The 21,664-nt window shown below is 37.8% G+C and overlaps 1 protein-coding gene across 1 annotated transcript in view; it reads left to right on the forward strand.

Annotated features, from left to right (window-relative positions):
- The first annotated feature begins 5,737 nt into the window (after positions 1-5,737).
- SV2C (synaptic vesicle glycoprotein 2C) overlaps positions 5,738-21,664 on the forward strand; it is a 43,791-nt gene continuing 27,864 nt past the window's right edge. Inside the window, exons 1-2 of the mRNA XM_070935829.1 lie at positions 5,738-6,320; positions 18,239-18,419. Of these exons, the coding sequence (XP_070791930.1) occupies positions 5,738-6,320; positions 18,239-18,419 (764 nt within the window). The remainder of the gene's footprint in view (positions 6,321-18,238; positions 18,420-21,664) is intronic.

Raw genomic sequence — 21,664 nt, forward strand, 5'->3', positions numbered from 1 at the left:
CAAATGTATTTCCACATGCAATCAATCTATTTTTATAAACACTCCATACCAGCGGTCACCAACAGGTGGTCCATGGATCACTGGTGGTCCGCGAGAAAATTCTGGTGGTCCGCTGAAAAATTATTTGCATTTTTTATCTTGCACTAAATCGGGTCCTACAGCCCCTGGGCTGGATATGTGCAATGAACGTTTGTGTTGCTGCAGAGAGTCTCCCCCTCGGGGTCTTTTTGTGCGGGTCGGAGGGGGGCAGAAATTCCGACTTGGGGTCTGCTTCAGCCTCCTGGTGTGGAGCTTTGGGCGAAGGCTGGCAGAAGTGCTGGTGGTGGTGAAGAGCCGGAGGGCCTTGATCCAGTGGGACTGAATCATGGCCTGGAACTGGCTGACCATCTCAGCCCGCTGAGCCTCCAGGCGCTGGTACCTGGCCTTGTACTCCCACAGGTCTTCCCTCTGCTTGGAAAGCCTATGCTCCTAGTCTTCAATGAGGTGCTTCTGCTGAGCCTCCTTGGTCAGATCCAATTTTAATTGAGCTGTTTTGCCAACTCTTTCTCATGGTGGCTGCTTAGCTCCAACAACTGCTTCCTTTTGGGGCCCTAAGGAGCCCTGGTAGGCAGGCGAGGAGTGGCTGAGAGGGGAGGGTTGAGTAGAGGCGCCCCTCGAGTGACACCGAGTTGGCCATGCCCACCCAGTCACATGACCACCTAGCCATGCCCACCCAGCCGGTCATTAGGCAGATCATATTAGTGGTCCACGGGATTTTAAATTATGAATTTAGTGGTCCCTGAGGTCCAAAAGGTTGAGGACCCTTGCTCCATACCATTATCCAAGAGAAAAAAAGCCCCTTTTAAATTACCATGGAAATTTACAAGGGATGTTACTTCAGTCATATCAGGCAATGGTGAAATTCAAAAATTTTCCGTACCCGTTCTGTGGGTGTGGCTTGGTGGTCATGTGACTGGATGGGTGTGGCTTGGTCATGTGACTGAGAAAATCAACTATCACACTTTACACACAAATTGTCACAAAAGCTACACAGCTGACACACACAATGCAAAAGCAGCTGGACTTCACACAAAATGGCCCCTGCAACAAGCAGGAACCTCACAGAGTCATAGAGAGCTCAAAAACAAACTATCACACTTTACACAAAAATAACACAAAAGCTATACAACTGACTCACACACAATGCAAAAGCAGCTGGACTTCACACAAAATGGCCCCTGCAACAAGCAGGAACCTCACAAAGTCATAGAGAGCTTAAAAACAAACTATCACACTTTACACATACCGGTTCGGGCAATAGGTATTAAAAACATGCTTTAAAAAGTAAAAAAAAAGTTCCAACCATAGTGCTGCACAGCTTATTGTCACAACTGATTGTCGGAACCTTTTTTAAACCTTTTTAAAGCATTTTTTTACTACCTTTTCGCCCGAACCGGTAGCTAATTTTTTTTAAAAAAAAGTTCAGACAATCAGCTGTGCTGCACGATCCTCGGAACTTTTTTTTTTTTTTTTTTAGTTTTTAAAGCATTTTTTTACTACCGGTTCTGGCGAACCGCCACCAACAGGTAGCATTTCACCCCTGATATCAGGTAGAACAGACAGACCTGATATCAGGGTATTCTAATTTCATGTGCAAAAATATTGCTAAGTATTATTGCCACCTGTGTGTACACCAAAAACTAAACAGGTGAGTCTTGAGTACTAGATTAAACAGCCAGGTTTATTAGAATATAGATAGGATAAGGTATATCACATTGCCTGTATTAAATCATATCTCATTCTTCTTCATTTTGGTAAAACATGCTCTCTCTCTGCTTTCTTCATTAATCACTCCCAAAGGAAAAGCAAAATCAATTCAAAGCAAATTTAAAAGTATTTTCTGTAGTCATGTTTCCTGAGCATGATTCTACAAATTCAGATTTTCTAGAAGTTGCATTAGCAATTTTGAAATAAAGTGGAATAGAAATAATTCGGTTTGCAAAAGTGGAAGAGCTTCACAGTTATGTGCCACATTTACCAATGAGTGCCTTCGGATATTTTGGACTACAACCTGTTCTGTCCCCCTTCCCCACACAGGCAAACACACAACCAGGCACGCCTGCCAAGTTTTTATTAAGCAATCAGACTAGAAACCCTTGCAGATAAGAGTTTTGGCAGTAAACTGCATAATGCCTGCCAAGTCAGTTTTCACTCACAGTAAGCAAGAGAGAGTTTATCCTCAGTCCGGTCCAGTAGCAAAAAGTAATCCACGAAGCAAGAGTTAGCCAAAGTCCAATCCAAATATGTACAAGCCAGATTCCAGGTAACGTGATGTGACTCTCAGGTTTTTAATTTTGACCGTCACAAAGCCTGAAGAGCAATCACACCCCCTTTTATTCCTTGTGGGGTGTGGCTCAATGACTCAACTCAATCTCTGGCCCTCCCACGCCTCTTTCGTTGCTGCGCATGCTTCTCCCTCCAATGCTGCCTGGGATCAAGCCAGGATTCATCATCCTTGCTCCCTGTCTGTTGTTGTTCTGATATGCTTTCCTCCTGGCATATCCCAGGCTGTTCCTTTTGGCCTTTGGATGAAACCTGAGGCATTGCCAGAGAGGAGGGTCCTGGAGAGGGAGGCCTTGTCAGATCCTCCCCACCACCTTCTGAGTCCCCTTCCTCTGTTAGGACAGGCTCGGGAGTCGGGGTCACAACACAAAAGGTTATGCTGCTGGATTAAGAAAAATTGTAATTTGGAATATATGGAGGGTACCCTAGACTACATATATGATCATATAAATATAACTAGAAAGTCTGTAAGGAATTAGAGAGCCAGATGTACTGGCTAAAGCATCAGGCTAGAAACAAGGACTGTGAATTCTAGTTTCCCTTTAAGCACAAAGCTATTTGGATAATCTTGAGCTAGACATTCTCTCAGCCAGCGGTGGGTTGCTCCCGGTTCTGTCCGGTTCTATAGAACCGGTAGTAAAACCGGCGGGAGGCTCCGCCCACCTGCCACAACATCATCATGGGTGATCTGTGCAGAAGCGTGCGTGTGCATGCGCTCCCGCTGCAAACCGGTAGTAAAGGTAAGTAGAACCCACCCCTGCTCTCAGCCCTAGGAAACAGTCAATGGCAAATGACTTCTGAAATCTTGCCAAAAAAACTGCAAATTCTTGTCCAGATTCTTGAGCTGCCAGAGCTCAAACACACACACACACACACACACACACACACACCACTGAATTATAAATTTGAAGATCCTTTCCATAAGTGCTATTGTGGCAAATAGTTGAGTGTTTTCTTGAGCCTTTAAGTCTTGATACCCTTGGGCATTTACTCTGGAGCACAGAATATAAATTATTGGACATTTAACTTAATATAGATAAGATTACTCATGGTTTTTAGAACTCAGAGAGTACTTGGTGATCAATAAGGATCAGAAGATATTTTCCTCCAGTCCTAATTAATCCCTTCTCCAAAGTCATTTAGTTGCAAGGTAAAAAATTACACCTATTCCAAGTTGCAGGATATCTTCCTGGGAAGCTGGCAGGGGTGGGGTGTCACCTTTCTCTTCCCAACCCCTAATTTTTCAACTAGGATATTATAAGCTGTTTGGCTCTATTAGGTCAATATATTCATAATTAATTCATTAAGAATTAATGATTGAGGCACGAAAGCTGTTTAGAAAAACTAAAGCAAGAAAGTAAAGGAAGATTACTCTCTTGATTTAGTTTTTCTAAACAGCTTTCATGCCTCAATCAATTACATCAAATTAATAGGAAAATTAATAGAACTCTAAAAGTAATTTAACAAGTAAGATTGAAAAGAGGAGGAAAAGGCCAGAGAATTATAAACAGAATGACTATAGATGTGTATCTTATGCTTCTGGTAGAAAAGCATAAGTTCAGATGTTAGTCACCTAACGTATCTAGAAACCTTTACTTATGTGACTATTGTTTCAGTGTCTATCTGCTACAAACAGGTGTTCCAAATCAAATGTTCACAGGTACCACTTAGGACGTGTTTTGTATCTTAGCCTCTGTTCATATTAAGGGCTGGCATGATGCAGAGTAGAGGACACGGTGGCTCAGTGGCTAAGACGCTGAGCTTGTCAGTCAAAAGGTCGGCAGTTCAGCTGTTCGAATCCCTAGTGCCGCATAATGGGGTGAGCTCCCGTTACTTTTCCCAGCTTCTGCCAACCTAGCAGTTTGAAAGCATGTAAAAAATGCAAGTCGAAAAATAAGAGACCACCTTTGGTGGGAAGGTAACAGCGTTCCATGTGCCTTTGGCGTTAAGTCATGCCGGCCACATGACCATGGAGACATCTTCAGACAGCGCTGGATCTCAGCTTTGAAACGGAGATGAGCACTGCCCCCTAGAGTCAGGAACGACTAGCACATTTGTGCGAGGGGAACCTTTACCTTTATGATGCAGAGTATGATTAAAATAAATTATGGAGATTTTTGCAATTGCATTCTAGACATGCAATTGAATTGAGTAATCTTAATGAATGAAAAGAAATGGACTCGGAAGCAGTGAAGGAATAACCCTCCCCCAATAATAATTACACATTTTGCAAAGATACCGTTCTCTTCTTTCTTTTACTATCTTTGTGTTTTCTTGTTAGCTTTCAGTTCTGAATGTATGAAATCACATTGCCTTTACAGAGGTGATAAAATATAACCCTTGAGGCTGCTGGGGCTAGTTTTTTACAGTATCATTTTCATGAGATGTTTTGGAACAATGTCAGGCAGATTTTAAATCAAAGATGCTCCATTCATGAGTGTGCTGCAGTGAATATGTGAACACTTAATCATTGGAAAATGGCACTGTGTAGTGACAATTCCATCCCTTTTCCTTTTAGCAGAATTGCTAAATCATTTTGATAATAGCGTTTAGGACTAAAGTGAGAGTCCTTGGAGAGGAGTTTGGCTTTTTGTCTAATTGGATTGCCTTCATTCTATTGGTCTTCAAGTGTCATTAATCTCTTCTAGACAAAATAACTAAGCGTGTAATGATTATTAAGGATAATGCAACCTGAAATCTCTGTGTGACTTGATTTTATGGTGCAAAAAAATCAAATACATACTAGATTTCATTTCGGTATATTTGACATCTAATTTTAGGCCTATGGGCATATATTTTTAGCATGAGATGAATGGGAAAGGGGTCTGTTCTTGATGTGCTGTGCAATAAACCTAAAGTCTGAACAGATGCTAAATTTATGGGTTCTGTATGCAAGATGGCATAGAGTTACATACAGCTTCGCCTTTGCATGATTGGATGATTAGTGTTCAACAATGGAAATATGCTGGAGGGAAAGCAAGTTGCAGGCTTGGAACAGAAACTCCCTCCCTTAGCAACTCCCTCTAAACTATGCTGAAATTTGATCTTCTTTTTGTGCAGAAAGTTATTCAGTGCTTTTGAGAGAAAAATACTTGCCTCTTTTGTAGGACACTTGATCCTTTTATCTATGACATCTGATGTCTGTGTTGTGTGCAAGAGCATTTCTGTATTGCACCAGCCATCTGTAAATTAGTATGTTTTAACCTGTGGGAAATGGGTAGATACGTTTCCTAAGCAGGAATCATTTTAAATCTTTTGTGTGATTCTCTTAAGAATAAACAACTTTAATTTACTTTCTTCTTCTTTTTAGGTTTTGTTTTGAAACTGAAGGTGGTTTGGAGTTCCCCGCTGTTGTTATCCAGCACGACTACCTTTTTGGACAGAACTATAGTGAATACACCTTGATAAGTAGACAATGGATAGAGCTTATGAGATGGACGATAGGGTTTTATTAGCAAAAGGGGCTCAGGACATTGCCAAAGAGGCCAAAAAACAGGCAGTAAGGAAAGCAAACCGAGCAGTAGATAGAGCTCAAGATGGCTACACTGAAAGATCTTACAATAGATTCCAGGCTGAAGAAGAAAATGATTATTATAGCCAAGATGGAAATTATGAAGGAGAAGGAAATGAAGACGAAGGATCAAGTGAAGCAACTGAAGGACATGACGAAGATGATGAGATTTATGAGGGAGAGTATCAAGGAATCCCAAGTACAGCCCAGAACAAAGATAGAACTGCAGCTTTAGGACAGCAAACCACAGATGTTTACAAGGATCGAAGTGAATTGGAGACAGAGCGAAAAGCTGATGAAGAAGAGCTAGCACAGCAATATGAATTAATCATTCAAGAATGTGGGCATGGACGTTTTCAGTGGGCCCTCTTTTTTGTCCTTGGAATGGCACTAATGGCAGACGGAGTAGAGGTTTTTGTGGTTGGATTTGTATTGCCCAGTGCTGAGACAGATTTGTGCATCCCCAACTCTGGATCAGGATGGCTTGGTGAGTGTTACTTCTAGTCTGTCACACTGAATCATAATAAATTAGACCAATGCTATCTAGATACCTATTTGAACATATATAAGATGCTCCCATGGTTTCTATTTTGGTAGGACAAAAAAAAAAGTTGTGTTTTTCTTTTCATCTGGATTAAGACAAGCAAAAAAGCAAGTTGTTCCTAATTGTCCAGTTGCTTAAAATTGAAAACTAAGGTGTAAATGTCTTGAATAAATATACGGCTAGGCTATGAAGCATAAAAACAAGTATATAAGGTATTGTAATGAGAAATTAGAAAATGCCTTATTCTGCAGTATATTGTGAAGGGTAAACCAGGCAAAGTTCAAAGGCAAAGAAGCTGGTACTAAATTGATCTGTTACAACAACAATCAAAGGAATCAACTCTTCTTTCCACCCAGAAGTGAAAAACCACACAACCTATTATGCTCCATGAAGGAAGAGATTTTAGAATCTCTTTGGGTAAAATATTTGAAAAAAATTTAATATTATATATGTTGATGGCAGCAAGATTACTTTATGCACAAAAATGGAAGGGCACTTTGATTCCCACAATGGACGAATGGCTGCAAAAGTTGACAGAGTTAGCAGAAATGGCTAAATTGACTGCTTTGATCAAAGAAAAGAACACAATTAATTTTGTTTCTGTTTGGAAATTGCCTTTGGACTTTGTATTTGAAGTGGGGGGAAAATGAAACTTTGATTTTGAGTTTTGCTGATTAGATAGATTTGTTTTTATAGAAATGGCTAGTATATACTATTATATAAAAATAAAAAGTTGAGATTTTTATATTAGTACTTATTCTACTGCACAAAAGGAGTAGGAAATCAATGTTTTTCTTTTTTTCCCCCTTCTACTTTTCTCTCTTCCATTTCCCTTCCTTATTTTCCCATTATTTTAATTTTTTTCTTGTTCTTCAGTATTTTATATTTTGATAAAATAATAAAACAGAAAAAGAATTCATCTGCATTTTCCAAATGGTGGATTTTCAGAAGAGTATAACCCTTACTGTCTATGTGGGGAATGTAATGTAATTTTGGTCCATATGTACAAACTATGTATTCGGTTATGTATATACTTTCTTTCACTTAGCTGCAACCAGCTAAATTAAGATAGTTTCCCTCTTGCTTGGCATCTTTGAGTGTCTTTCTTCTGTTCTCTGCTCTGTCCACTAAGTTCAAAGGTTTGGAGGCCATGCTTCATCACCTGACTGCTCCAGCTGTCCTGACAGTGCCTGTGTTTGATCAGACATTGAGATTCTGGAAAGAGTACAGAGAAGAGCAACAAAGATGATTAGGGGGCTGGAAGCTAAAACATACTGGATAAAGAATGGTTGCTGGAATTGGGTATGTCTAGCTTAATGAAAAGAAGGACTAGGGGTGACATGATAGCAGTGTTCTAATATCTCAGGTGCTGCCACAAAGTAGAATAGGTCAACTTATCCTCCAAAGCACCTGAAGGCAAGACAAGAAGCAATGGATGGAAACTAATGAAGGAGAGAAGCAACCTAGAACTAAGGAATTTTTTTCTGAAAATGAGAACAATTGATCATGGAATGACTTGCCTTCAGAAGTTGTGGGTGCTTTAAATGGAGGTTTTTAAGAAGAGATTGTACAACCATTTGTCTGAAATAGTATATAGTTTCCTCCCTGAGCAGAGGGTTGGAGTAGAAGGTCCCTTTCAACTCTGTTATTCTGTATTCAGCAATCTCATATGATTCTTGGTTTGGAGTTCTCTGAGGCTGACATTCCAGAGATTCATCTGGAGCTGCTTTTTTAGGATTAGAGTCTAAAGCCTGGAACTTGACAATAGTTAAGGAATACCATTTTTTAGGTAGTCAGTATATACAGTATTGCATGGGGCTTGGTTATTTAAGGGATTATTTCTCCTCAGTTATATCTATTCATCCTATCAGGCCTGAGAGAAATGGCTTGTCATGAGTCTTATCAGTTAAGGAGATAATCTAACAGGCCCCAAGATTATTTGTCCTTTGGAACATCACCCTCTCCCTCCAGGTTAGATTTGTCCCAGACCTGCTTGCCTTTCAAAAAGCTCTAATGACATGGTTGCATTAGTGAATCTGTGGATCTAGTTATGGTTTGAAACAGGGTGGATTTGATTTAAATCAAGTCGATTTAAATCACTAGTAAAAAGGCTTGATTTAAATCAACTCGATTTAAATCATATCATATTTTTCGGAGTATAAGACGCACCTTTTCCCCCCCTAAAAGGGGGTGAAAATTTAGGTGCGTCATATACACCGAATGTAGCCCCGCCCATCCACTGGCCCCCACCCTTTGGCTTCTGCCTCGCAGCAGTTACCTACTTGCAAGCAAACAGCAAGAAAAAACAGCTCCTTTTCAGCTTCAGCACAGCCTAATTAGCACAAGTTGATTGGATCAGCCTCCCGACTCTCAGCTGATTTGCTCTCAGCTGTTTTGCGCAGGGCTCTGCTGCTTGCTGCAAAGAGGTAAATTGCTGGAGCAGATTTTTTTTTCCTTGTGCTAATCAAGCTATGCTGAAAACAAAAATGAAAGTAAAGCAGGCTGTTTGCTGTTTGCTGCAATGAGGCAAAATTGAGCAGAGGCAGAGGGAGATTTCTTTTTCTTCTTTTCCTCACCAAAAAAGGTAGGTGCATTTTATACTCCGATGCGTCTTATACTCCAAAAAATACGGTATTTTTTAAAGAGCAACTGTCATCTCTGTCCCACAGCAGCTCCTCCTCAGACCCACTGTTGACTCACCAACAGTCCCAATATTGCAGAATATATAGCCTCATGCTACATAACTAAGCTCCATTTCATGCTGAATAAACTAAATTATTAATGTATCTTAAATAGAAAACTATCTTTAGATAGATTTTTACTCCAAAAGTATTTTATTAAAATAAATCTGATAAAAATAAAAAAAAACCCGATTTAAATTTAAAAAATCCAATTAATTTTTTTTTTTAAAAAAATTGATTTTTATCCACTTTGGTTTGAAAACTGCTAGATTGTTATACTGATTAACTTGCGCTTGCTTTTTATGCTTTTTGGGTTTAATTTTGGTTTTAATTTGCTTTAAAAGGTTCTTCCATGTTTTGGTTATTGGTTGCATTATTTGGGTTGTTTTTAACTATATAAGTTGCCCAGTTGCAATTATGAGATGGGTGATTATGCAAATTGAATGAATAAATAAATAAACAGCCACCCTCTGTTTTAAAACATTTAAAAGAACCCAATAGGATTGCCTTTTCTTTGTCCAACTTCTCAGAGTAAGAACAAAGTTTCTGACTTTTGTCATTTTTGCTGTATTGGATTTTGTGTTCAGGTGTTCATTTTGTAAAAAATAATCTTCCCTATCACTTTTTGCATGTTGGCTAGCTGATAGCAAATCAGTGTGGACTTCCACAGCTACTCTTGTGGTGCTCAGGTGAAAAAAAAGTGCAGGTTATCCTTGACCTATGAGCATTGTTCAAAGTTATGATGGCTTCTCCGGTGTAGTATCAAATTGCCTTTGCTATTGTCACTAAGGTGAGCATCTGTTTTCACAATTTTCACATATAGATGCTGCCTGAAATAGATTGTCTGGAGTTCTTTGCTACATGTCTGGGGTGATCTTCCCATCTTAGATGACCCTGTTGAGAGTAAATGTTCTTGATGTAGTGTTCTTTACTGATCCCTCAGGGGATCATAATGAGACAGCATAGTAGGACTTGAAAGGATTAGAAGGAATAGCAACATTTTTTTAAAAAAAAAAACCCATATCTTACCAAACTCAATGTTCAAATGATCTGTATAAATCTTTATGATAAAGAAAAAAAAATAAGACCCTAGCTAATGGATCTTGTGGATGTGACCAAAGGACATCTAGTTTAAACTGGTCAATCCTGAGAAAATAGACAGGGTTCTTGTTACTGTAAGCTCTGCCACCTGTGGTATAGATCAGTGGTGGGTTTCAAATTTTTTTACTACCGGTTCTGTAGGTGTGGCTTGGTGGGTGTGGTATGGCTTGATGGGAATGGCAGGGGAAGGATACTGTAAAATCTCCATTCCCTCCCCACTCCAGGGGAAGGATACTGCAAAATCTCCATTCCCTCCCGATCAGATGGGACTCAGGAGGCAGAGAATAGATGGGGGCAGGGCCAGTCAGAGGGGGTATTTACCGGTTGTCCGAATTACTCAAAATTTCTGCTACCAGTTTTCCAGAACTGGTCAGAACCTGCTGAAACCCACCTCTGGTATAGATCCACACCTCTCTTGTCTGATCAAGGCCTGCTGGGAGGTAGCATGCAGTTGTAGTCCAAGCAGTAGTTAATGCTTCTTTGTGAAGGGGGTGTTCCCACCTAACTTAAAAGAGAGAGTGATATGCCCCCTCCTTAGGAAGCCATTGTTGGACCTGATAGTCTTGGGTAACTTCTGTCCAGTGTCCCATTTTCCCTTAATCTGAAGTTTTGTTAATAGTTCATTTTGGCATTTGATTCATATTATACTGCCTCTTTTATTTAATATTGTTTTAATGTTAATAACCATCTTGAAATCTCAGATTAATACAAGAAACTTTCAATCTAGAGGACTGATTAAATGTTACATTGAAATTTTAATTTTATATCACCTGTAAATTTCTTTTATTTCTTTTTATTTTTTCCATATTTCCTCTTAGTTGTAGTTTTAAACATCTACTAAAGTAAATAAACTAAAATGGAGAATTTTCATTGTGAGGCACAATTAATCCTAGAGAATGAGGAACGTTTATGTGGTTTCATGGCATATGCCATTGAGAATCTGTTTAAACCTTAAATTTAAAGACTAGAGAATCATGCTAATTTGCTTCTATGAAAGGATAAATTTAAGACTTAGGTGGTTATTGCTTCTGCATTTAGTATCAAAAATCTAAAAGAAACATTTGAGGGTCCTCAGTTACAGAGAAAATGATAATCTGACTTGAGTGTTATTACAGGGAATATAACACATACTTAACCAAGTCTGCCTTATCTCAGCCTTGTCAGTTAGGATTCTCTCTTAAAATCAGCAGGAACTATTGGGTAAGTGAAGTTACGTTCAAATGATACTTTTGACACTAGTAGTAAAAGTATCTGTCAGTTATTTCACATCATTTCTTGAGATTAATTTAGTATTAGTAACTCTGTTCAGTAATTGCTACATCACAGTATTTAATCTTTATGTGTTTTGATATGTGTGCATTAGTATATGTATATATTTTCTTTCATGATTAAATTACCTTTCAACAAATGCTATTTTTATAGTACCATTGCTATTTGCATGGTAATAATGGGGCACATTATTTGTGCAAATTGGATTAAATAATGTGATCTCTGTCTAGTTTTTTGGCTATTCAAGGGCTAATTATGATTCAGGGATAGGCAACCTGGTGCCTTCCAGTTAAAATGAACTTCAGTAACCATCAATCTTGCCCAGCATTGTGAATTGCAACAGATTTTATACTAGATATTGTCTCTTTCCTTAAGATGATAATTAAGCTTGGAAATTCTTCCTTTGATTCTAAATGCATTTGAAAAGCAATTCTGTTTAGCTGGCTCTTGGATTCCCCCCCCCCTTTGGTGTCATCATTCATTTGCTTACAAGTAGTGCTTGCTAAATGCCCATTTGTTCAAAGATTGTTCGAAATTATGATGGCATTGAACAAGTGTTAGTTATGGCCAGTCCTTGATGTTATAGCCACTGCAGCACCCTTATGGTCACATGATCAAGATGTAGATCCTGAAAGCCCACCTGCTTTTATGACCAGGTTCATTTACATTCCCCCCGCCCACCTATCTCTTCCCCATCACTGTCTTTTAGTCTGCCTTGTATTTTGCTTCTTCTCCTGCCCTGCACTCTGTTGCTCTGGAAAGGTTTTGTACAACCAACAGCTATCCCATGACGGGCCAAGTTGGGCATGCCTCATCAGCAGTGGGAGGAAGAAGATGACAAAGGTCAGTTGGGCAGTGGGAAAGAGGATAGCCAAAAGGGCAGCAATGGGGGAGAAATAGGTTGGAGGGAAGAGTTGAAGTGGAGGTGAATGCAGTTGGACAGGAGAAAGTAAGCTCCTGGCTTATCAATGGTGCATTCTTGGCCTAACAATTGCAGCCAGGACTACCAAAACTTCTGTCACTAAGCAGTGCAGTTACATGGTATTTCACTTAATGCATCATTTAGCAAAGGAAATTCCAGTTCCAGTAAGACTCATTAATCATGAACTATCTGTATAGTTTGTACATTGCATTTTCTTGTGTCTCTTTGTTTAGTGAGACTTCAGAGTGGATTTAAAGAGTCTCCTATGAATTGGCTTGCTAAGGCTTATAAGTGTATGCACTCTTGGTTTAGATGTTAACATCAAAATATTTATGTAGTGTATATGTCATTTGCAAAGTAATCTGAAATCCAGAATCAGCAGAAAAAATATGGATGTGCAGATGAGCATCTGAATAGGAAAGCCATTGATTTGATTGACTTGGAATTTTTCATTTTGTTGTCATCACTGTACTTTCTATTGCATTCTCTTATATTCTTATGAGACTTTAGAGTGTGTTTAAAAATATAATATTCTGTAATTTAGCCATTACAGTGGCTAAAATGAGATTACCTTTTGATGATAATACTTTTAATTTACCAGATTTTCAAATACATCATTGAGCTTTCATTTTGTCAATACATTATACAGAATGGGAATTTACGAGATCATCAACCATCATCAGCCTCTTTGGAAAACTAATTATATTGCATTTCAACTAAATTTGTGGTAAAAATTGGAGTTGATAATCAGGTAGTCCTCACTTTCTGACCGCCATTGGGACTGGCAACTCTGTTACTAAGGGCTAAGTTGTAAAGTGAAACATCATCTGACCATGCCTAACTTACAACATCAGTTATGGCTGCAGTCGTGAAGTAAATCATTCACAGTCTTTAAGCACAACATCACATCACATGACAGCAACTGCAACTTATTATTTATTTATTTATTAATGGAACTTGTATGCCGCCCTATCTCCAATGGACTCAGGGCAGCTCACAACAATTAAAACAAAGCAAACAAACCATTAAAACAAAAATACAAGTTAAAATTAACAAAAATTCAATAAAACCCAGTTAAAATTCTATTAAACCCCCCATCAGTCCAGGGCGGCCAGGTGAAATAGCCACATTTTCAGGCCACGGCAGAAAGAGCGAAGGTCAGGGGCCACCCAGAGCTCCAGAGGGAGTTGATTCCAAAGGGTGGGTGCACCCACAGAAAAAGCTGTCTACCCTGGGGGTAGACAGCCGACACTGTCTGGCCGACGGCACCCTGAGTAGGCCCTCCCTGTGGGAACGCACAGGGCGATGAGAAGCTGTTGCTGGCTGCAGGTGGTCTGCCAAATATCCCGGGCCTAAGCCATGAAGGGCTTTATAGGTAATCACCAGCACCTTGAATCTCACCCGGAGGGCAACCGGCAACCAATGCAAGTCACGCAGGAGAGGTGTAACGTGGAAGTATTGGGACACTCCCATCACTACCCACGCAGCCACATTCTGCATCAGCTGAAGCCTCCGAGTGGTCTTCGAGGGCAGCCCCATGTAACTTCCTGTTAGAATTGGAAGAATTCAACTTTTAAAATAGGTGGGACAGTAGTCCATTGGAAAGTATGAGCAGAATGTGGAACAGTCACTTTATATAAATTACTTTATTATTTTAATTATTATTTAATAAATTTAGTATTCTTTTAAATATTTCTCTTTCATCTTTTTTAACTTAGGAGCAACATACTCAATTGAAGCATGTATTGACAACTTAATATGGATCTGATAAAATCAAACCTACAAATACATGATATTTGTATCAAAAATAAAAGTACTATACATATTTAAAGTTAAAACTGCTATAATGTAAGGAATAAATATTTGGAATATCTAATAAAGGAATATTAGTAGCTGCAAGTCTGAAAGAATATTAAATTGTCTTTAATATTGAAATTAAGCAATCTAAAGATTCCATTTTGAATTTATTGGATGTTCCAAACTATACATTTGAAAAAATGTATATTTCTTTATTAGTGATGTAAACAATTTGAGGGTTTTGTTTTTTTTAAAATTTGATTTATATGCCGCCCTTCTCCAGAGACTCAGGGCGGCTTGTAAACAACTGATACCTTTTTGGAATAACATTTTTAAAAATAGAGTTATGGAAAATACCTTAATACCCTTTGGTCATATCAACTGTGGGGAATTGTTAGAATAATTCTTTTGAGAAATTGGAAAAAAACACTACTATTCTGGATATTTAAGATTGTTTTCAAGGTTTGCAAAATCTATTCATTTTTTGTAAATATGCTTTGTGCAGATTTCATAATATTTTACAACAATAGAGACCTTTTTAATTTAATTTTTTTCATATTTTGTTAATACAACCACAGTTGAGCCCAAAATTTCTGTTGCTAAGCAAGACAGCAGATAAATGAATTTTGCCCCACTTTACAACTTTCCTTGTTACAATTGTTAAGTGACTGCAGTTGTTAAGTTAGGAACACGGTTATTAATTGAATCTGGCTTCCCTATTGACTTTGCTTGTCAGAAGGTCACAAAGGGTGATCTTGTGAGCCTAGGATAGTGCAACTGTCATAAATGTGAGTTAATTGACAATCACCCTAATGGTGTGAAAAATGGTCATAAGTCACTTTTTTCAGTGCCATTGTAACTTTGAATGGTCACTAAATGAACTCCAAGTTGAGGACTACTTGTACTTGATGGACAGGTGATTTGCACAGGTTACTCATTTTTCCTTCTTTTTTGTTTGCTTGTTTATTTTTGACGTTCTTCTGTTGCTTATTTTTGTTGTTTTTGTATTTTTTTGTAGTTATTTAAAAATGCGTATTTTAAAAAAACTTGCAATAAAATAACATTTTAAAAATGCAAGAAATTGTACTGGTTATCCTGGTAAGCTTAGAGGTGTGTGTGCATTCTGTTGCTTACTTTAGTGTGCTGTTTAAGCCGTCCTTTAGTATATCTTGGTGCAAAGAGCCGAGGTGGCGCAGTGGTTAGAGTGCAGTACTGCAGCTACTTCAGCTGACTGCTAGTTCAGCAGATCAGCAGATCAAATCTCACCGGCTCAAGGTTGACTCAGCCTTTCATCCTTCTGAGGTGGGTAAAATGAGGACCCAGATTGTTGGGGGCTATATGCTAATGTTAATGCAATATGCTATATGCTAACTTTGCAAACTGCTTAGAGGGCTGTAAAGCACTATGAAGCGGTATAGAAGTCTGAAAAAAAATGACATCTTTGAAATTGCTGGTTTTTGTCATGTTTGCTGCATTATTCCTGTGACTTTAACCCTTTACATTTAAAAAAAAAAAGAGTTGTGGTGCTGAGGAAGAGTATATGGACAATATGATTATTCTTTTCCTCTGAGTATTGATGATGTAAATAAAATACACCATTTCCTGACTCTCTCTAAGGTTTGGTGTAGTACAGACAATATAGAAGAGGTTTGTTTTAAAATTGGATTAAAATTAATTTAATATTTTCGGCTAGCATGTCCTGCTGCACTGGATGAAGGAAATTGATTTAAAGGTTTATGTACTGTGTCAGAGATCAATAACACAGAGCCAGTTTATGTCTCCTCACATTCCTCTCAATGAGAATTATATTTCCAGGACAAAGTGTTATTCTAATTTTGGGGAAGGTCAGGACAAAGGCTGCCAGATTTCACCTGCAAAAATCCAGACAACTACAAGTATCAAAAAATAATAGTTTTCTGTTGTTTATTATGGTTTTGCTACTATTGAAAGGGCCAGCTTTTTGAAGGCTAAGAGACTTATTCTGAACTCAACCATTTCCCATGTCCAAAATAGACCATTTTTCCTCCTAATTATATTTGGCACCAAAAGTTAACAATTCAGTGCCTCATTTTGTGCACCCCTCTTATGTCACTGCTGGACTCATCCTTCCAATCAGTGGTGGGTTTCAAAATTTTTTTACTACCGGTTCTGTGGGTGTGGCTTGGTGGGCGTGGCTTGGTGGGCGTGGCAGAGGAAGGTTACTACAAAATCCCCATTTCCTCCCGATCAGCTGGGACTTGGGAGGCAGAGAATAAATGGGGGTGGGGCCAGTCAGAATTTTTACTACTCAAAATTTCTCCTACCGGTTCTCCAGAACTGGTCAGAACCTGCTGAAACCCACCTCTGCTTCCAATCTAAAAAGCCAAAACAGAAGAATGTGGAATATTCCTGCTACTTTTATTATGTTTGTAGCACTTTCTGTTATTCTTTTTCCTTGGACATGCATCATATTTGTGGTAATTACTTCATGTTTGCCATATACTGGGCTATATAATCCCCTTACAAAATAAATATATCATGTAAAGTTTGGCAGATTGAAACACACATCCCATTGAGTTGACATGTGGAAGAGGACCAGGGCAATGTCTCTTGACTGCAAAATCATCTAACTCTCTGATGGTCATGTGTTGTCCACAGCTGTCGTGGAATTAGGAACGCTTGTTACATGGAACATATGTGAGAAACTGCTCATATATAGGTTTTACCTGGCAGACTATATTTGCTGAAGGGATGGTATTGAATGTAATTCACAAAATAAAGTCTGGAGAAACAAGTCTTATCAGACTCTTATTCTTATGAAAGTGCACAGAGGAATATAAGATATGGGCTATAATTTGAAATAAATGCCCAGAAAAAAAAAAACTTAAGCAAAATCTTATCTAACTATTTTTTATCGCACCATTTGTGCTTGGGCTGTTTTATAGAAAGCCTTCTAAATACAGTGAGATGCTAGCCTCCAGCTCAGCTTTTCAGAGGCATTCTATCCTTCAAAAGGCCACAAAAGCAGTTGTAGTGAATTTACATATTTTCACAACAGATTGTGAATTCCATGTGACTGGTTTCAAATTCTAGCTGGTTTTGGAACAAAGATATTAAGAATTTATGCTGGTGAAACAACTGCAGTATTTCCTTAACCATATTTTTAGGAGACATTGAACCTGTAACTTGAGGAGATGTAATTATTTTAGAACATACCGGACAACCTGTAACCCATTAGGTCATCTTTTGAGAGAAAGGTCATACAGTCTGAGTGACCAGTCCAGAATTAAGATTAAATTTTAGACTGATCATATATTTTTTACAACAATGTTGGATGGTCCTGTGATCATCTAAGACAGTGTTTCTCAACCTTTGAAGCTTGAAGATGGGTGGACTTCAACTCCCAGAATCCCCAAGCCAGCACTGCTGGCTGGGGGACTCTGTGAGTTGAAGTCCACCCATCTTCAAACTACCAAGGTTGAGAAACACTGATCTAAGAAGAGTATGTAAATATATATTTATAAAATATATAAATCATGATAATGTCACCATGGGCAATGCTGCACAGAGGCAATTTTGTGAATGAAACTGGTCTGATTATCATGGAATTTCAGTTCTACAGGAGTAATGGGTCGCAGATTTTTTATGCATTTTTGTAAGTTAGCGGACTTGTAGGTATCTTGATTCAAAAATTGTTATGATATGACACACCATTTGGGCTAACTTGAAGGTACAAACAGATAGATAAACACAATGAAAGTTTTAGTAGTATATAGATTTATAGTGGAATACATTATATTGGTAATTCCTTATTCCATTATTGCTGTGGTGTTTCTATATTTGCTTGCCTTGTCCTTTATTTTATTATATTTATATGCATCTGATTGAATAAATGTACAAATATAAATATTTAAATACTAGATATTTTTGCAAATAAATATGTAATAAGTGTGAGAAATAAAGGGATAGGGAACTGTTCCCATAAATGGATATACAAATTATTCACTTGCAATAGTTCCAAGTAAATGATACCATTGGTTAATACTAAGAACAGGAATGTATCATGATAGTACTGTATAATCCTACACATTATTTTTTTGTGTCTGTTTCAGGTAGCATAGTATACCTTGGGATGATGGTGGGAGCGTTCTTCTGGGGAGGCTTGGCAGACAAGGTGGGAAGGAGACAGTCTCTTCTGATATGTATGTCGGTCAATGGATTCTTTGCTTTCCTTTCATCATTTGTCCAGGGCTATGGATTCTTTCTCTTCTGTCGATTACTCTCTGGATTTGGGTAAGCCTTTCTGCTTTCTTCTATTTTCTAGACTACACTTGTATGCAGATCTGTTTTAAGGTGGAGTGATACTAATGATTATTCCTGGGTCCCCTTCAAAAGATCAAATTTGAAAGTAGGGTGCTTCAGATATTTTTACATTCTCTTAGTCTGCACTTTTGGCTATGGTCAGCCCTATTATTCAGGTATGGCAATGTTATACAGCTAAGGGAGAATAAAGGAGATAACTCCAACAGTGATGGCTGAAAATCCTGAAATAGATCAGCTAGTTTTGTTTGGCTGAAAGGTTGCTATTTATTTCTGGAGAACCTGGAGCAAGGCTCTCAGAAATGGTCATCAATAAGGACCCGGAGAGAAAATGAAGGGGGAAGAGGAACCCCCTGGGACAAAAATCTACCCAAAGCAGATGGTTTTGGAAAGCTGAAGAAGAGTGTGAGAAATCAACTGCTGGTCATTAACAGTCTGAGCAAGAGTGCTAGTAAGTGTAATTACTCTTGTCTTATCATTAAACAGGAAGTAGGAAGTAAGTTTAGACATAAATGTAAGTACTGTACCCATGTAATTCATTGATATATTATACTATGCACATAACAAAGCAGCAATTTTACCATTAACAGGAAACTTTACTTTTTACTGGTACCAAGGTAGCAACTTACTACATCAAACTTTTATGATATCAAAGGATTGTGTCAAAAAATTATCAATTTAGATGTGTTTAATTCATTCTTATCAATTGACCCAATTGATAATGTTGATTTGCTTCTTGGATAAAAAGCAAAATGTCTTCAAAGTAAAACAAAGTCCAGTTGCCTATTGAAAAAGCACCTTTGGGACAACCATGACCCAGATGACTGAGAATCTTCATAGACAACCATCTTGGTGTCATCTTTGGATTGTGCAAGTGTAAACTCTGATCCAGAGAGACTGAGCCCTAAAAAATCCCAATTCCTTATATGATGTTGGCAAAGTACTATGTCAAAGATTTATCAGTTTGAATATATACATTTAATTTATTCCAACTAATTGGCTTTAATAATAATATTGATTTACTAGGATTTATGCAAGACTATCTCAATTTCATTAAAAAAAAACCTAACCCTTTTAAACATTCTGAAAGAAAAAAGTTACATTCTAAGAAAAGAAGTTGCAGAATTCTATAAATTCACTTCTAAGAAATATTCTGTGAAATAAATCTTAAAACTTGGGAATTTATAAAGAGAGCATGTTTGTATCACACATAATGACAAGGAAAGTTTATATGGGAATGCATATACATATTTTCTGTATCAGTGTATTCCTTTGAATGACTTCAATAAAGGTGTGCAAATATATTATGAATTTGAAACTATCTCATCAATCTTTGACTTGCTGTTTCAAACTTGGGCAGTGGATTGTTCTGGCTGTTTTTAAGATGGTCCAATCTAACACAGTTTGTTTTGATTTTGGATCAGTCCTGATATATTTCTTTAGGTTACAACATTTTGTACCCCAGTAATTTTCACTGTTGTGCATGTTTGCTACGCTTTAGTTCTTCAAGATATTATAGCTATATCTTGCTACATATCATTAAATGCTTATTTTAAGTCTGTGCATATTATCTGTTGTCCATGTGTTTGATTGCTTGGGGTGGGTGACCTGAATCATTGCCAGCTCATAGTGATAATTGTTCATTTAGTTATAATTTAATTTTAAATGGTTGATTTTTGTTGTGTTACTGTATTTTTGTTATAAATTGATTTGGAATTTTAAATGATATGAAAAGTAGCATAGATTTAGTAAATAATAAAATATAGATATTTTTAGTATATTTTGTAATTGGCCCAATACATTCATTAATTTGTGTGTTTGTTAAATTCTAAACTCTTTCAGGAGCTTAATGAATATGTATTGCATTCTTTTCTCCAATTATTTCTCTATGGCATCTCAGTAGCATTGCAAGTGATCTCTTTTCTAGCAGCAGTGGGACCTAATATTAGTTCAAGCTGAAGAGAGCCAAATTTGCAGCTATGAGATGTCCCCCATAAGGAGACCTCAGAGACAAAAATTGTGCCATTAAATATTTGTCTCTTTATCCTCCTTTCCCTTGCACCATTTCCTAGCTGGATATTGCATTTCTGAATTAAATAGCTATCTTTGAATCTTCCGTTTGTTGCAAATAGGAAATGGTGGGAGAAGATTTCAGTAAAGGAAACACTGGAAGATCCCATTTCCAAAGCACGATGCTGCTTAAATTTCTCTGGATCTGGACAGTGACTCATGTGTGATAATCTTTTATGTGAAAATTGTTTCTAAATATTAAATAGCAAAACCTTTCAGTATTTAATAGTTACATAAAGTATTTCAGTATGTGGTAATGTTGCCTCAGATGTCTCCTTAAGCACCAACATCAGCATTAAGAGCTTATGATAATTAAAACTAAATTTCAGACATATTGAACAGCTTATGTAGAATGGGAGCTTATCATTGTTTAAGGTTGATAGTGATATTTTAAATATTGTATGTACAATATAACAATCCCCAGATACCCACTGTCTAAACCATCAAAAATATTGTTAAATTGTGTATCATAAAAATGAATATTTGTAACTCACGGTTGAACTGTGGGGTCCTTGGTGTTCCCTGAGCTTGATTGTTTTCTTTCACAACCAAGCTGAGACCCCCATATGTATTGCTCGCTTTGATTATTCAATACAGTTGATTTCTTTAAAAAAAATCTTAAGTACTGCATTAATTATTTCACTCTACAGTATATTTAAGGTCTGTTTACACAGACTAAAATAGCAGCTATTAGCTAATATTGTTTGAAATACAAAAGACTGTACCTCATATACCACAGATAAAAGACATTTTAAGAGAATTTTAACCAATTTTGGGTGTCCTTTTCACATTCCTCCATTGCAATCATTACTACATGGAGATGTTTCTTCCACGTCCTCAGCTCTGTCCACATGCATTTATACTTTCTTCTTCCTGTTCAGGGAAATCAAGGACTGTTTCTATCTCTCCCTTTGATACCTGACGCTTTGGGTCTGTGTCAGGTGCTAGGAGCATCCATCCAGGGCTGTCTGCAGGATGTCAAAATAGTCAAGATAATAGTCCAAAAGGCCCAGTTGAAGTATTGTCTGCTTTTTATATGCAATATTTTTTTGACCACACCCTGCTGATGCCTCTGCACCCATCCATGTCAGTGGTGCCTGAAAAACATGCAGTCCTATTACCCTTGAAACTTGGCACATAGCAGTTTG

The sequence above is a fragment of the Pituophis catenifer genome, unplaced genomic scaffold (assembly GCF_029215685.1).
Source record: "Pituophis catenifer annectens isolate HBS135680 unplaced genomic scaffold, rPitCat1.0.hap2 SCAF_2, whole genome shotgun sequence".
Taxonomy (NCBI): Eukaryota; Metazoa; Chordata; class Lepidosauria; order Squamata; family Colubridae; genus Pituophis; species Pituophis catenifer.